General features: G+C 36.9%; 1 protein-coding gene across 1 annotated transcript; it reads right to left on the bottom strand.

Moving 5' to 3' along the window:
- Positions 1-616: 616 nt before the first annotated feature.
- Positions 617-2,621, bottom strand: PRR32 (proline rich 32). Its single transcript, XM_086388784.1, has 2 exons — positions 2,430-2,621; positions 617-1,647 (listed from the first exon to the last, which is right to left on the bottom strand). The coding sequence occupies exons 1-2, from the start codon at positions 2,447-2,449 to the stop codon at positions 780-782; spliced, it is 888 nt and encodes a 295-aa protein (XP_086244910.1). The 5' UTR covers positions 2,450-2,621; the 3' UTR covers positions 617-779.
- Between the last annotated feature and the right edge of the window lie 14,845 nt (positions 2,622-17,466).

The following is a 17,466-nucleotide window of genomic DNA, read 5'->3' on the forward strand; positions in this document are numbered from 1 at the left end:
GATAATGGGATGTTGTAATGCATTATGAAGAGTATAAACATTGTAGCATCAGAGAAAATAATTCCATAGAAGTGAAACATTTTCATTTGCCTTTAAAAGTTCTGAATATATAGTTCAGAAGAATGGGTGAAGGGCTCAGCTTGCTTTCATCTTGTGCCTGGACTTCTATCAAGCCAGCCCTATCTATACTATGTACTTGCACTGGTGAAATGTTGAGAGACAAACACTGGTTCATGCTTGAAGCAATGATGTAGAACTCTTCCAATGAAATGTTGGCCCCATTATTTTCACCTCAGTCTTATCTTTTAGCATTTGTGCATTTTTCTCTATTATCTGGACTTGGGTCTACCTTTTGGACCTTATCTTCATTAACCCATTCTACACTGAGCAACCCCCATAGCTTTAGGTGGGTAGGAATTATCTGCTCCAGACTTGGCCAAGTCTAACAAGAACCCAACCACCTTCTCCCATAGTCACAGCTGCAAGTTAGTGGTGGGGATTCAACTAAGCTATTTAGAAAACACTGGCACATAACTGCTTTCATTTCCTTAAAAGGTGAAAACGAAATCCAAGGCTTTGGCTCCCAGAGTGGCATTTTGAAAAATAATTCACAGTATTTCAAAGTTTAGAATCTTTATTGAATTTCCAAGTATGTAAGGCACATTAGTGCCTGTAAAGAGGGTAGAGGGTTTCAAATATAAAAGCTTAAATGAGTAACTTTCATCAATTTTTTTCCAACATTTTTTCCCCTCCTTCCTTTTTTTTCTTTTTTTCTGCTATCAGTTGTTCTCTCTATTTGAGGATGCAGGAGCAGGCATTCCCCAAGAAGGGAAATCGGCAAAACAGGAAGGCAGTGGAGGACCAAATATTGGGGGAGGAGCAAAAGCCATAGGCATAGCCAGAAACGGATTGAAACTCGGAGGTCGAGGAGGAATAAAGCAATGAGCAGTAGTGCGGGAACCTAAACCTGTAGTGCTGGAGGCCAAGGGCATAGGCCTTGGCCAGTTCTTCACAGGGTGCCGCGGGCCTCCCAGTGGGAAAGAAACACGAGCCAACCTCTCCTTTCCCGTCACTCTCGTGCTTCCTGGAGGCAACTCCATCATTATCCCCGATCTAAGGGTCGAGATGTGTGTAGGGCCTCTTACTTGAGGGCCCCTGGATGGAAAGAATCCTTGACCCCGTGGCAAAGCCACATATAACCCTGCATTGCTGCCACCTCTCTCAGTGCCCCCATTGCTGACCTTTGTTCCCCCCACCATCAGTGCGGGAGGGCTGCCAGAGAATTCCTGGGACACGTTGTTAATAGAATCTTGCCCGCTCTGCCTCCAGCCTGCCGGTCCCTCAGAGCTATTTACTTCTCCTGTTGCTAGGGGCTCTTCCGCAACAGCAGGTGGTGGCCCATACGGGGGTTTGAGAGCTCTCGAGCCATCGACAGGAATGCAAGATCCTGTTCTCTCTGAGGGGCGCTCCAGTCGCTCTCTTGCCAGATCGCTCAGCACCTTGAAGGGCGGTCTCAGCGGGACTCCAGGGTGGCCCCAGGACCCTGCATCATCCTTCGGGCACTGGAAGGGCAGGCTGGGCCTCGGCTCCCGGTTCCCGTTTTCAGCTGCAGCTACTGCTGTGGGTGAAGGGGCGTGCCCTCCAAGGCTTGCCAAAACAGAAATCAATCAGTTAATAAAAATGACAATGTGGTGACCAGAAAATATCTGAAATACGTGATGGATCGAACTCGCTGGGGAATGAAATATACCGTGGGAAAGGGAGAGCCTGATCTCCTCCCGGGTGTAGTCAGCAAACACTTGTTCAATTCACTTGCCCTTCATCAGGCGGCCTTTTGAGATTCAGGCTTTGGGGTTTCCCTTTATGGCTGACCTGTGGCTCCACCCCGTTCCCTATATTCCCACCTCCTCAAGGCTGGATAAACACCAGGAAGCTGAGGAAACACCAGTCCTTTCCGTCAAAGCAGGATATATGATCCACTAAAACCCATCATTTAGATTCTGACAGGAGTGCTCTGGAAAGTCTTATGAGGGAAAACTTTTTTTTTTTTTTCTTCCACATAAGTCTAAGAAAGCTTAGTTATGTTAACAGACACTTCCGTTTGTTTCTCTTTCATGAAGCATCATTCAACATTTATACCTCTTGTGTTAAAATTTTCTTTCATTCAACCCACACCACACCCCAGAGTAAGAATTTCTTTATATTTAAACACCAAACTTTAGACTAAGGATTTGCAATTTTTTTGTTTCAAAATTACATTTAAAACTCCAGTGTTCTTAGTACCTGAATTTATATCTTTCACGCTTTTGTCTGGGATCCCTTTCTACATCCCCAGCAACCCACTTGGCCCTGTCACTCTTAACACAGGAAAACAATTCAAACTGCCTTTTGACTTCAAATTAAACAATTGCACCCAGTTTTGTACTTACACATTTTCAATGCAAGCCATGGAGGAATTTGATCAGGAAAGCCTTCTTGAAGTGATGGAGAAAACCAGCTGAATGCCCACGCAGACCAGCTCAGTCTGGAGAAATGACTGGTGCTTCTTCCTTAGAGCAGCTTGGCAGGTCGAATGAAGCTGGGAACCAACTGGTTCTTTCTAGATTTGGAGTCCTCTTTCTGAGGTTACCAATTGCTAGGGAAGGGAGGGAGAAAGGGAGATGGGAAGAGGAGGAGGGGAGAATTCTGTGACACTCCTCTAAAGCTAAATGTATGATTCCTTTTCGCACAGTAGTAGATGAACTTAAGGGCATTCCCTGCTTTAACCCTGTTGCAGCCCAGATGGAAACACATTGCAAGATGATTTTAGAAGACTCATGGTGGCATGGCCTTTTGTTAAGAATTCTTTCTGAAGTTTTATTTAGAAAAGGTAGTCATCACATCTCTTCTTCCAGGTTGAAATGACAAGCACTGAGTAGAGTACCATGTCTAATCTTGTAATTTAAATTTCCACTATTAACTTGGAGAAGAATGGAGGGTGGGGGGGATAAATTGCTTTGCAATCTGAGTTTTCTTGTGAAGATGAAACAAGAGGAACGCTATAAGAAATTCCTCTAAGAATCGTATAGGCTTTTAGTTTTTAGTTCCTCAACTTTCAGTTATTCCCTTTATCCTAACTTTCAGTTTATTGGCTCAGTATGGTGTATGTGTGTGTTTGTGTGTATGTGTAGACATATTTCCCAGACTAGAGCTCTGGAAACTTGTCTGCAAGTGAAAGGGGAGATAAAAGTCATAACAGATAGCATCAATTTACAAATATTAGCTCAGATTTTTGCCTTATAACTTTTTTTGCATAATGTACTTTCTGTTCTTCTGGCCTAAATTTCATCCCCCTTCCTACCTTAAGCAAGAATATTTTCTCAGCTTTTATTTTCTGCCAATGATCTACAGATTAATTGCTCTGAAATTATGATGACCTTCCCCTCATCTAAAAGTACTAATCTTGCTTTAAGATAAAGCCCCAAACTTGGCCCACTTACTTAAATTCACCTAAGATTTGTGCTGTTCTAACTAGGCTTCAAAGATCTTAAAATAACTTTCTTTATTCCAAATATCAGAATCTGCTGTATATGCTGCTGCATTCCAACAATAACACATGTGTGTGTGTGTGTGTGCTTGCATATGTTTCAATTATCTGTGGAATGTATGTGTGCATGCATGTGTATGTATGCACTGCTACTAACAGTCACTTCTGGGAAGCAACAAACTCATAATAGAAATTTTGAGTCTCTAAGTCCACACCTTCCTGCCAGGGCACCTTGTCCCTGTCTATACACTATTGAGTTTTCTTTATCTCATTGAAAGATGAAAGCAGCATGTTTCCAAAACTTCTCCCAGAGGAATCTGTTCACTTGCCTAGCATGGTTCACTGTTAAGAAAGCTTGATTCCCCAGATTCTGTTTCTGTTTTTCTTTAGCTTATTGTTTCCTTGTCCTTATATAAAAGAAAACTTATTATTAGCAATATAATTGTGATAGAGCGTTAAAGCCCTTTTAACACTTCCCAGATCAGTGGGAGTAATGAAACTTGAGCTAATGCCTGCTAATAGTTGGTAAGTCATATTTATATAGTTTATGTTTGAGAGCTTGCATTTTTTTCTGAATAATAGCAAGGAATCCACAGGAAATCCTTTTATTATTATCAAAATATTGCAATCATTGGCTGTTTTTACCTAAAAATGCCTATTTAGTAAAATATCACCTTAATTGGATTACATGAGAATGAAATGTAATATAGACGCCAAATAGCTGGGCATAGTGATAAAACCAATGGCACCTTAGAATTGTCACAAACCATAATAGGTATTATATATTTATGGATTCTAGCTCAGATTTTTGCCTTGCAACTTATTTGCTTTTATACAATGAATGTTTATTGAATACCTTCTGCATGCATTCACTATTTGGTTTAGTGTGGATTATACAACAAAAGTTAAATACAAAATTGGTAGTGACTTCAAGGAATATTCAAACTTTCTGCGGAGAGAGAAAAACATCTATGTAAGAAGAATGCAATAAAAAAAGAATAGATGCAGACTATTAGCTGTCATTTTCCACAATGGAAATTCAGAAGAAGAAACTAATTTTAGGTAAAAGTAGTTGTGAAATAGTTCATGTGGTATTGGGGTTTGAGTTGTGTTTTGAAGGGTGTGTACATTATACAAGGGCAGAGGAGGAGATGGTATTCCACGCCAAGAACAGGCATGGAAGTAGGAATGAAAGGGAAAATTTGGAATTTTGTAGTTTACTTTTAATCCAAACTGGGCTCATATTTGGCAGAAATATAAATATAAAGAGCCAATTGGACCCTCTAAAGATAGTAAGATCATCCAGATAATTAGTAAAGTTGTACCAGCAGGGAATATTTGAAGGCACTCAGGTTTTATAAAGGCAAAATAGGAATCATCTCAAAACTGACTCTTTGACACAAAGCTGTTAGGCTACTTTAGTTATCCACTGAGCTCTGAGAATGAAATAATAAAGTGTATGTATGTGTGTGTGTATGTAAATATATATATACATATATATATATATATATATATATGTATATATATATAGGCTTCCCTGGTGGCTCAGAGGTAAAGCGTCTGCCGGCAATGCAGGAGACCTGGGTTCGATCCCTGGGTCGGGAAGATCCTCTCGAGAAGGAAATGGCAACCTACTCCAGTACATACATACGTATTTGGTTTTTTTAAATAACTGTTTTGGGGAGGGAAAAATGGGTAATGAAAGTTGAAGATTTGCCAGAAAGTAACTTAGTTGTGAAAGTGGCTAAGTTCTAAATGCCTTTCATTACCCATCACCTCTGATTTCATGAGACAACTCTAGATATTACTCACATATCTCTCAAAAGATTTTGAGGACTTTATTGAAATGATAAGTGAGAACCATACAAGGATATATTTACTTCTGTCCAGCAATTATGAGGTCATTAAAAATGTGGTTGTCCTGCCAAAATGACGTTGCTGGTTGTTTTCAAAGAAATTTCACAGATGTGTAAGTGCAGACAGAGTATCATTTAAAATTCATCATTTCTCTCTCACTAGAAAAAGAATCCAGGAGATGGAAACATAAGGATGATTTTCTCTTTTTCCATCAGACTAATAAGGAGGTGATGAAGAGATTGTCATGCTGATCTCTGGGGAGACAGTTGTCAAAAGATGCCATCCATGAACTCCCTTTCAAAATATAATGTAGCTATGCCTGTGGAAAGCTCTCAGTTTAGGATGTCTAAAAGTACTTCAAGAAGATAGACCACATACTTTTAGGGATCTGTTGCTATTTAATTCAGTGTATTAATAAGCATGAGATTAATGAAGGCATGGCACTACCCTAGAATGGGCCAGACAGAATTATTCAGTTGCGTAACTATAAGCAGTACTCCTGTCCTCTCTGCCCCCAGCTGTCCTGCAAACTCTGTGTGGTAAGTGACAAGGGTGAACAGGTGATAATGAGATTATGTCACTACCCATACTGGCAAAAGCAACTGACAGTGCATGCCTCACTGTTGGACCTATTTGTATGAAGATCAATAGGCTATTATTGCTTTTCCCAAGTTCTTTGCTCCAGACTTCTAAAAAAAATTGTTTTAAAACACGTCATTTATGGCAATGACTCCAAAACAAGTTATTGTCTTGTAGAAATCAGAAGCTATCAGAAATTCCTTCAACATAGATCACTCTAATTTTTCTTGATATCCTGAGAGTCAGAATTAGAAATTAAATAACAGTAGGGCATGCCAGATGAGAAAATATGAGGAAGGAAAAAGAAACAGATTTTTCTACTACTTACTCTGTGCCAGATATTTGATATATTTTGTCTCATTTAATAGTCACAAGTTTTTAAGACAGTTACTATTATCGTATCCATTTTATAGATGAGGATAAAGACAGCTGGAGAAGTTAAAGTAGTTGTTTCCAAGGTCCGGGAGATGGTGAAGGACAGAGGAGCCAGGTGTGCTGCAGTCCATCCCAAGGAGTCAGACATAACTGAGCAACTGAACAACAACAACAACAAAGCTAGTAAACAGCAGACAATATTGAGACACAGGCAAACTGACACCAGAACCCCTATTTCTTTCATTCAACCACACGGCCTCAGGACTATAGCTGTATGTGCATCACATAAGTGGCTCAGATCAAAACATGTGTACTGGATCAGAGTTTAGTTTATTTAACAGATATACGTACTGACATCCATCCTAATATAGTTCCACAATGAAGAAATCATCCAAATCGCAATACATCTCAGAAATGCAGTCCATGCAGAAATGCAGCAAACAATTGAAGATTACATATCTGCTGGTAGTTCAGCAGAAGGATGATGACTGAAAAGCCTTTCATGGAGCGATTGAGGTTGGTGACAGAGAAAAGAACTTAGCTATAGGACAGCACTGAGTGACTATTATTAATGAATTCATTTTAATAGTATTACCAGTGTTAAAATTATATTGATTTTGAGTTCTCAAATTGCAGATATAGGGTTACTCATACTATTTCTATGGCAGTAAGGTGTGGTGGGACTGAGCTTATAATCATGGTTAAGTCATCTGGTTTCTAGTATTGGAGCAAGTGTGAAAACAGAGTTAATTGTGTGCGTGTATGGGGTGGGTGGGTGTGAGTGTGTTGAGTGAAGTGGGGTGTTGGGAGGGTAGAGTTGTACAAGTGAGCTATTATTAATGATAACTCTGGAGAATACCTTTATGAATTAGGAAAATATATTGCTTAAAAAGTAAAATTAATGCATTTTATGTTCACCTTGGTATATATTATAAATTTAAGATATAAACATGGACTAATAAGTAAAATGAGGAAAGTTAATGAAAAACGTTGCTTTGCAGTAACCCATTAGACCATAAGTTTATAAATACACACACATAAATATATATGCAAACAAATTGAAGGCATACTTAATTTCTTGAGTACTCGGTTTAAAAAGCAAAAGCTATTTTAGATTAATTTCTTTCTGCTTATAATTAAGACTATGTAAATCCATGCTGAAAACATTTTATCAAGCTTTATTAAAAATGAATCATATGTGCCAACCTGTGAAAGGCTTTGGCTCTGAAATCAGAGGAACACAGACTTGGGTTGAAATCTCAGCTTTGCTACTTATTGGCTTTGTGACCTTGGGCAGGTTGCTTAACTTCCCTGAACTTCATTCTCCTCATTTGTAAAGTGGGATTATAAAGAGAATTATATTAAGTCAGATGTGAAAAGTAACTGTTACAAACTAAGTGACTAAAATATAATCTCTTTCTTTGTGCATATTTGACTCAGTTTTCACATATGTAAAATGAGGATGATGAGACCTCTTAGCTATTTCAGGGCTGTTGAGAAAATTAATTTGATAATTATATGAAATTGTTTTGCAATGTATAAATCACTTTACATCTGTGAGTGCTAAGTCACTTCAGTCGTGTCTGACTGACTTTGTGTGATCCTATGGACTGTAGCCTGCCAGGCTCCTCTATCCATGGGATAGAGGCAACAATACTAGAGTGGGTTGCATGCCCTCCTCCAGAGGATCTTCCCGTCCCAGGGATCAAACCTACATCTCTCATGTCTTTGGCACGGGGTTCCTTACCACTAGCACCACCTGGGAAGCCCCAAATCACTTTATATATGTAGGCTGATATAACCATGGGTGATATTTCAGGGAAAGAAGACTCTGGAGACACATTTTAAATATCACTGTGTAAATAGTCACCTATTTCATCTACCTGTAAGGCCATTTTTCATTTCCTGAATCATTAAGGTGGAGAGGATTAACCACAATTAAAAAAAAAAAATCTCCACGGTGTATAATGCTTTCAACTTTTCAAATGGTGATACATGAATCTCACGCATTGTTGTATTTAATGCAGTAGCTGTGTTAGAATAAAGAGTCTTCATTTTTGTATTTGACTATATGTTTAATTGAACTTCAGAATCTTGTATTGCACACCAGGAGCCATTGAAAGCCCCTGTGATGATTAGAATGAAAAGTCTTAACAAAAAGAAGATTGTTTGGTTTCCTGATAGTGCAGATTTGATTGATTGATTCTCTGAGCGATTTACTACTTTAGACAAAAAATTCACTTTTTTCCCCCACTCTAGTAGTTGCACCCCACCCTCACCCCTACCACAGCCACACACACACGCACACACACACACACACACCCCTCAAGTGGTCAAATAAAGAGCCTGCTGGAGAAAATGTAACATTTTCATAGACTGATTATAATTCAGTGTGCAGGAAAATTTGCTGATGAAACTCAAAATCAAAATAATAATGAAGTCCATCTCTAGATACCACTTTAAAATCTTGCCTGAATTATGCTGTCTGCCTGTTGCCAATATAAGTGTGTGTTCAAAGATCCTGGTTAATCACAAGTGCTCAAGAGCTATCTATTTGCCTTTATTTTTGAAGTATTTCAGATCCTCCACTTCCAGCTTTCAAAGAAATGTACTGATATGTGGATACTCTTCTTAGGGGGAGAGTTCATTAGAAAAAAAGATCCAATTCTGGAGGGCCAGGTAATGGGAAAGTGTCTCTTCTAAGATTACTAAAAAATAATGGAGGGATCTCACTCAGGTATTAAAGTTTCTACAGCCCGATAGTAGTATCTGAATCAAAGTAATGAGTCCTTCCGGAGGTACTGGGTGATTCTGCAAATGGCCGAACCAGAGCCAGTGGAAGTATGGGTTGTTGCATAGTCTGGGTGACCTGTTGACTTATTTGTCTGTGGTTTCTAAATTTTACTGAGTAACAGATTCATCTGGGGATCTTATTAAAATAGCAAGTTTCCAGTCTCCACCTCTAGGATTCTGATTCAGTTGATCTGTAGTGAGGTCCAGTTATCTGCAGTTTAAATCCTTAATGATTCTGATGTGGAGGTCTTTGGATTACAATAGAGAAATACTGACTAGATGGCCTTTTAACCTTGAAGTCTAGCTTTTTAAGGACAAATCCAGCCTTTAAGTGGATACTCGTATCTTCTAGGTCTAACCAACTGCCTACAGGAGCACTTGAGCAAAATACCCTTTTGACCATACCCTATGCCTTCAGTTCCTTTTTGATTCATAAACCTCCAAATACTTCAATTAGTTTCAAACAAATGTGTTGAGTTTAGTTCATCTAGAGCAGCAGTTCTGAAAGGGTGGTCTGGGGAAAATTGAGGTCCCCAAGATCCTTCCCCAAAGTCCACGAGGTCAAAATATTTTCATCATTATATGTGCGTGTGCTGTATTAAGTCATTTCAGTCATGTCTGACTCTTTGCACTCCTACGGACTCATCTGTCCATGGGATTCACCAGACAAGAATACTGGAGTGGGTTGCCATGCCTTCATCCAGGCGATCTTCCTGACCTAGGGATCGAACCTGCATCTCTTATGTCTCCTGCACTGCAAGCAAGTTCTTTACCACCAGTGCTACATAGGAAGCCCTTTCATCATTATATGAAGACATTATCTGCTTTTTTCACTCTCATTCTCTCACGAGTGTACAGTGGAGTTTTCCAAAGGCTGCATGATACGTGATGTCATTCCTTTGAGATTAATGAAATATGTGCTTCTATATCCTGTGTTTTAAAACTTCTTCAGTTTTAATTTCTAATATGGTAATTATTGGTAGATTTAACCCACCCAAACAAAATCTCTTTGGAGTCCTGAATAGTTTTTAAGAGTATTAAGTGGTACTAGACCAAAAGGTTTTAGGATTTATGTCCTATTTAACCAAAGTTTTAAAATGTGCATCAGTTAATATAAATGATGAAGTTGCTACCAAGCCTCAAGGAAATTGCAAACCTGATTAAAAGATTCAGATTCTTTTTTTGGTCTCTTCTGATAAATCCTTCAGATAGAAATCAGTACAAAACAAGTTAAAAATTCTTGACTCATTGAATGTCTCCTGTATTAACAATACTATATAAGCTACTGTAAATGAGATACAAATATGTTCTGACTTGAGCAGCTTATTGTCATTTAGGGAAAATAAAAGTAAATTGTAACAGGTGAATATCTAACTGTGGAATGTTTCCATATTTTTTTTTAGAACCTAATCAAAAGCAAAGATGTGTGAGAGGTAAACAGTCTAATCACAGTGGGCTCAGAAGAGGTAGAACCACAGCTCTACTTTGAGGGATGAATGAGATTTGAACGGGAAAAAAAGGCTCCCAAATCAAATTCATTCCTGAAACCTACTACAGATAGAATTTCAGGGGATTTTTGTTTTCATTCCTTATCTTTCTGTATTTTTTTTTTTTTAAAGAACGTGATTTTACTAAGCAGCAACATTATTCTAAAACAAAAATATATCAGAGATCTAAAGTAATATCCAGACTGTTTGAGCTTAAAATAAGCTGAAACTTTTGCCTCAGGGTCTTAGAAATTAAGGAGTTGTTTTTCCAGTGAAATTAACCCAGATAATTGTCACAGACCTTTTACTCACCTTTGGCCTTTGGCTAAGACCATATAGAGAATTGTTACCGTTGCATGGCTTCAAAATCATATTTTCCTTTTGTTTTCACTCTGTGAAGCCACCTCATTTTTATATGCCTCTGGGTATTTTTTCTTTGGTTGTTTTCTTCTTCCCTTTTGTGTGTGGGGGGGACTCTGTTTTATGTATTTTTAACTGGTCAGATTATTTTGGACTGAAGGCTATGTACTGAGACTCAAGTGCCTCTAGGGAGCTTCAGCTAACATTACATATGGAATGTCCAGTTGCTGGATTGCTTGTGCTTACAGCTTTGTAGGACCACTGGGAGGTTTTCCAACTGCTCTGGAAAGAAACCAAAGTCTTTTCTCTATTCAGTGCTGACAGTGACTTGCAATTTGCTTTAAATTCTCCTCTGATGACATTTTGTATTATATCAGCAGTACATAAAAGCAGTTGTTTCTGTTTTTACTAAATTCATCAGACTTTTATACTGGAGACAAAAATATCCTCCATGACTATATTTAGATCCTTTCAGCTTTGTTGTGAATGTTCTAGAAAGATTTTCCCAAAGATCTTGGCTACCCAGTTAAAAGAAGACAATTTCTTTGTATGCATCTACTATGCATTCTATCACACAATTGTTTGATTTCTATAAGATTAAAATAACAAGTTTAATTTTCTGCTGTGTCCACCTTGTATTTCCAAGAAATTTTCACTGTGATTTTAGGAGACTTGGGGAAACAGTAGGGGAAGTAAGTTTTAATTATGAAAATATAAAAAATATCAAAGGGGGTTGCATACCAGATACATTTTACGAAAGTTCACACTGCTTTTCAATATTTACTACTTGTCATCAAATTAAGTTTCAGATTATATTTAGTAAGAAGATTACAACATTTAAACAAATAATAACTTTACTCAGCAAAACCTAATTATATTTGTTTAGTCTTATGCTTTGGATCACTCACAGGAGAGAGATTTGGAATCACCGGTATAGGGTTCTCAGTATTCATTATGTCAAACACCCTATTATTTGCTAACAGAAGCTACATTTTCTACTCTGAACTACCTTCCAAATCCAAGCTAAGATGTAATATACATTAGCAAAGCCTTTTCTTCCTGGTGGCTTAGATGAATTCATAGATGATGCTACTCAACTTTCTGTTATAAAAAAAATTACAGTGCAAAATTAAAGATTTTGGGGAATGTAATGTAATTTATAAGAGCTGACGCATTTGAAAAGACCCTGATGCTGGGAAAGATTGAGGGTGGGAGGAGAAGGGGACAACAGAGGATGAGATGGTTGGATGGCATCACCGACTCAATGGACACGAGTTTGGGTAACTTCGGAGTTGGTGATGGACAAGGAGGCCTGGCGTGCTGCGATTTATGGGGTCGCAAAGAGTTGGACATGACTGAGCAACTGAACTGAACTGAATGTAATTTATATATAAATTCATTGCATAGCAATTACCTGATGACAAAACCAATGCTATAGTCTTCGAAACTTAAAAGGAGCAAAGAGAATTTTTTAAGCAAGTGTGCCATTACATTTCATCCCTGTGAGCTTAATACGTGAATTAACATATAATAGATATATTCCATATATCTGTCAAATAGTTAAAGGGCACCTATCTTTGGTTAAGTACCTCACCATTGGTTGGTTTGTTGTTAGGTATATGTTTTACATACATACTTAGTTAATTTCAGAACCCAGAAGCAGTGATGCGAAATAAAAACTAAACACTTAGTGTCTAAAAAGTTAAACATACTAAAGGAGATTATGCCAAGATTATTATTTGACCAAACAAAAGACATCTTAAGAATTCTTCTTTGGAGAATGTGAAATAATGTATGGTATACTATTATTGGGCTATAACTGCATTCTCCAGAATTACAAAGTCTGCTGATAAAGACCTTCCATGCTTGCAAGTCAGAGAACACAAATCTATTGTCATTTTTGCTGAAAACATGCTTTTAACCAAAGTCTCTGGAACTGCTCACTCCTGCACACACATCTATTGAAGATTATTTTGAAAAAGGTGCCACTGACTTTAAATAGCTCATACTACATCATGTGCAAGTGCAAGAGAAGGAAGAAGATGAAAGGTAAATGAAAGGCGATATTCAGTTGTAAAGCTCTCGCTTTGTTCTAACCCTTCTGTTCTAAATATGCACCTATCTTTTGCTTTCTGTTATGTGTAAGATCAGATAGGATATAGAAGGTAGTGAGAGAAAATGATAAGAAGCACAGAGGAAAGCAGCCTCTACTCAAAGAGAAAATGTCAAATGTCTATCTTCTGAGACTTTTGCAGGAGACAAAAAATAATGTCTGGTCAAAGGCCAAGCTCCATAAATGTTTATTCTGTTGTTTATATGTTTTGTTTTATTCTGAAATTTAAAACAACTCTGTAAAAGCTACTGAATCACAAAGGGAGAACTGACAACTGCCAGAAGGTCAAACTGATGACAAGTACTATGAAGAAGCAATTTATAACCACCTAATTTTTCCAATTTCTGATCTATTGACATTTTATTTATGATGGAACTCCAGCTAATACTGTGATGTTGTTTTACTAATTGTGAATTCTAGATGTGATTTTAGATAACATTTGGTATTTCCAATCCCCTTTTTAATGCTACTTATCAATTCTTCCCTTTTTAAAAGAGGCAAGTAGAAAAGAAGAACACCTTTAACTAAATGATTAGAATCATGGGAATTACCAGTTGTAATTAATATTCTAGCAAGCAAAAGATAAAAGCAGAAATGTTCTAATTTATCTAGGTAGGAAGCTGTTGAAATTTTCACTTACCATGTCTGAACGTAATGGTTAAGAGTAATGGCTCAGGAATTACCTATGTGCCCTTAGCTAGGTTATTTATCTTCCTTGAATGTCAGCTTCTTCACCTATAAAATAAGGATAATAATATTGCTAACTTTATGAGATTGTTGTGAGAATTAAATAAAATAATGCCTGTAAAATACCTAGCACTGTGCCTGGTAAATAATAATTATTCAATATACTTGTTATATCATTTAGGAAGAGGGTTCCCAGATTAATGTAATTAATATAGCTATGAGAATAGCATTTGTTTTTGTTATTGAGAATTTGGGAGTGTTAGCTATCAACAACTGTGGGTGGATATCTTGAGGAGAACACCTTAGAACATTTTAGAACATTCTCTATGTCCCAATCCTAAAGAAATGAATAGTATGGAATAGAGAATATAAAGTTTAAAAAAAATCAGAGAAAATTATCTATCAAAATAAGGATTCTGACAAGGTACACAGATTACAAAATGGAGTTGAAGAATTTGTTTTCTTATAAATTGACATTATCTTTCTCTTTTGAATGTTTCTTATTGGGGATATAGATCATTTTCTAGACTGAGAAGTAATGATCATTCAGACATAGTGATGAGACTGGGTTAGAATCTAAACTGATCTAGTTGGAAGGATTTCATTATGCTTAATTTCTTACTGTTTTATTCTAATGAAGCTTTTTCTGTTTTTCTGCTCTTGTTTTCCCCTCAACAAAGGTGAGCTACCCTTCCTTCTCTCTAATCAATCATAATTGATTTCTCAACATTAAGTCATCACTGGGTGTATCCAGGCAAGAATACTGGAGTGGGTTACCATTTCCTTCTGCAAGGGGTCTTCCCAACCCGGGTTTGAAACCAGGTCTCCTACATTACAGGCAGACTACTGATTGAACCACCAGGGAAGCTTTATAAAATGCACTATGTGAAAAAGGCAGTATGCCAATTTGAGTTATATCAAAAATTGATTAGAAAAAATGGACTTAGAGAAGAGGGAGTATGTTCTAGTCTTAGTTATGCTACTAACTCTTTCATGTAAATTGGAATGAGCCATTTTATCCCTCTAAACTTGATTTCCCTGTCTATAAAATGAAGGAATTTAATATAGTCATCTTTCTGTTTTTATGATTCTAGAAGCTGAATTCAAAATTCATAGGGTTCATTATCAGATGAAATTAGGTATACTGCTATTCAGACCATGTTTGTTGTAAGCCTGTTACCTAGTCCATTAACATCTTTAATATAGCTTATTGATAGATTTGGACTTTAGTTCTGTCTCCAAAATGAGAAAGTGTTACAATATAAATGTTTATGTCCCTCCCTAATTCATATGCTGAAGACCTAACACCCATGGTAATGGTATTAGAAGGTGGGATCTTTGGAAAGTGATTAGGTCATCATGAGAGGGATTAGTGCCCTTATAAAAGAGGTCTCAGAGATCTAGCTCATCCCTTACACCATGTGAGGACATAGTGAAAACTTGGCAGTCTTCAACTTAATGGAGCAGCCTCATCAGAACTCCATCACACTCAGCACCTTGCTTTTGGACTTCCAGCCTCCAAAACTGTGAGAAGTAAATGTTTGCTGTTTATGAGCCACATAATCTACAGTATTTTGTTATAGCAGCCTGAATGGACTGAACTAAAAAGATATGTGTCTCTCTATTATCAAGAGAGAAAAGACAAACAGTTAATTATTATCAAAGTGCTACCCATAATCTCCCCATATAAAACTTTTGATGAACACACTTAAGCTAAATATAGTACTTAGTGAATAATCTTTTGCCAATAAAACTGCTAAATAGTGCATTCTGATGGGTAAGACCTGATGAATGACAGTAAGTTAACTCTTGTGAACTCTCTGAACAAACTCAGGCAAAAGATTCATATTTCTCTCACAGATGAACAAGAAATTAAAATATTATTTTCTAGTCATCCCACCAAAAATATGTCTATCTACTGTTTGACAAACTGCTTACTTGATTCTTCAACTAATATCCTACATGATAAACAGTTTGACTCTTTCTCTTTTTATTTTTAAATTCTCTTTTGTTCTTTCTCTTTTTTGTCTTACAGCATGCTTAATTCACTATTTACCTTTCACATTTAGAAAATGCACAAATATATTTACAGAAGCTGAACTTTTTACTGAGATCTTAAAATACATCTTTAGCATTCCATTTGATGTTTTGACAGTTGTATACATCTATGTAATCACCATCTAAAACAAAATGTAGAGGAACATTTTCATCATTCCAGAAGTTTCTTTCATGTCCCTTTCCAGCTTATTCTCCCTCCACTCAGAGGCAGCTGCTTTCTAATTTCTATCATTGAAGACCACTTTGCCATCACTAAAATATTATTTAAATGTAATCATTAGGTATGCACTCCTTTATGCCTAATTTCTTTGTTTTTAAGACTTATCCAAACTAATGCTCATTTTATTAGTACATTCCTTTTTATTGCTGAATAGTTTCTCATAATATGGAAGTAACATGTGTTGTTAATCAATTCTTCTGTTGATGGACCTTGGGGTTGCTTCCATCTGGGGGCTATTATTAATAAATGTGTTATGAAAATTGTTGTACAAAGCCTGTGTATGTATATATGTGAGTTTATTTTAGTATAGAATTGAAATTGCTTTTGGATGAAAAGAGAGGAAGGCTCATGTCATGTATAGTGGTAACAATAAATGAAAGAAATTAGGCTCCTTATATTAATTTCAAACAAAGTACACTTAACAAAAAATAAAATTATTAAGGATAAAGATGGAATTACATGATGATAAGGGGTCAACTTGCCCCCAAATAGCAAGCCATAATGTGTACACATCTAACAGAGCATGAAAATATATGAAGATTAATTCATAGAACTGCAATAAAAAATAGACAAATTCATTGTTATAGCGGGGAACTTAAGCAGCACTCTTTCAGTAACTGATAAATCAAGCAAGCATAACATCAGTAAGCATACAGTTGACCTGAAAAGAATCCACCTGCCAATACTGGAGACACAATAGATGTGAGTTCAATCCTTGGGTCAGGAAGATCCCGTGGAGTAGGAAATGGCAACCCACTCTAGGATTCTTGCCTGGAAAATCCCATGGACAGAGAAGCCTAGTGGGATCCAGTCCATGGAGTTGCAAAGAGTCAGACACGACTGAGCATCTGAGCATGCGCACGCGCGCACGCACACACACACACACACACACAGTATACTCCAACTAACACTAGCATAATATTCTTTTTAAGCTCACAAGGAACATTTAGAAAGATCATGTACTGTGTCATAATACTCATTTTAACAAATTTTAGAGAATATGAATCACACAAAGTCCTCAGAGTATATCAGAATTAAATGATAAATTGATAACAAAAACATAAAAAGAATACTGCCAGATATTTTGAAATTAAACACATTACTTCAATATTTCAATCAATTTAACAAATGAAATATGTATCAAATAATGTCTCAGGAGAAATTGAAAATAATTTTAGCTAGTGTACTTGAACACAACATTGTAAACAACTATACTTCAATATAAAAATAATAATAATTTGAACTAAATGAAAACATAACATCAAAAGTTGCAGGATGCAGCTAAAGCAGTGCTTACACATGAAGTTATAGCATTGAATGCATATATTAGTAAAGAAGACTGATCTAAGATCAATAAACTTATCTTGTACCTTAGGAGGCAAGAGAAATAAGAAGAATTGAAGATTAGAGC

This window comes from Bos grunniens, chromosome X, assembly GCF_055505025.1.
Source record: "Bos grunniens cultivar Pamir isolate PY7600 chromosome X, Bosgru_T2T1.0, whole genome shotgun sequence".
Classification (NCBI taxonomy): Eukaryota; Metazoa; Chordata; class Mammalia; order Artiodactyla; family Bovidae; genus Bos; species Bos grunniens.

Coding starts and splice junctions, on each gene's coding strand:
- PRR32 (XM_086388784.1), bottom strand. CDS start 2,449: ATGGCTTGCATTGAAAATGT. Junction 1,648..2,429: donor ATGGCTTGCATTGAAAATGT/GTAAGTACAAAA, acceptor TGTTTTGGCAAG/CCTTGGAGGGCACGCCCCTT.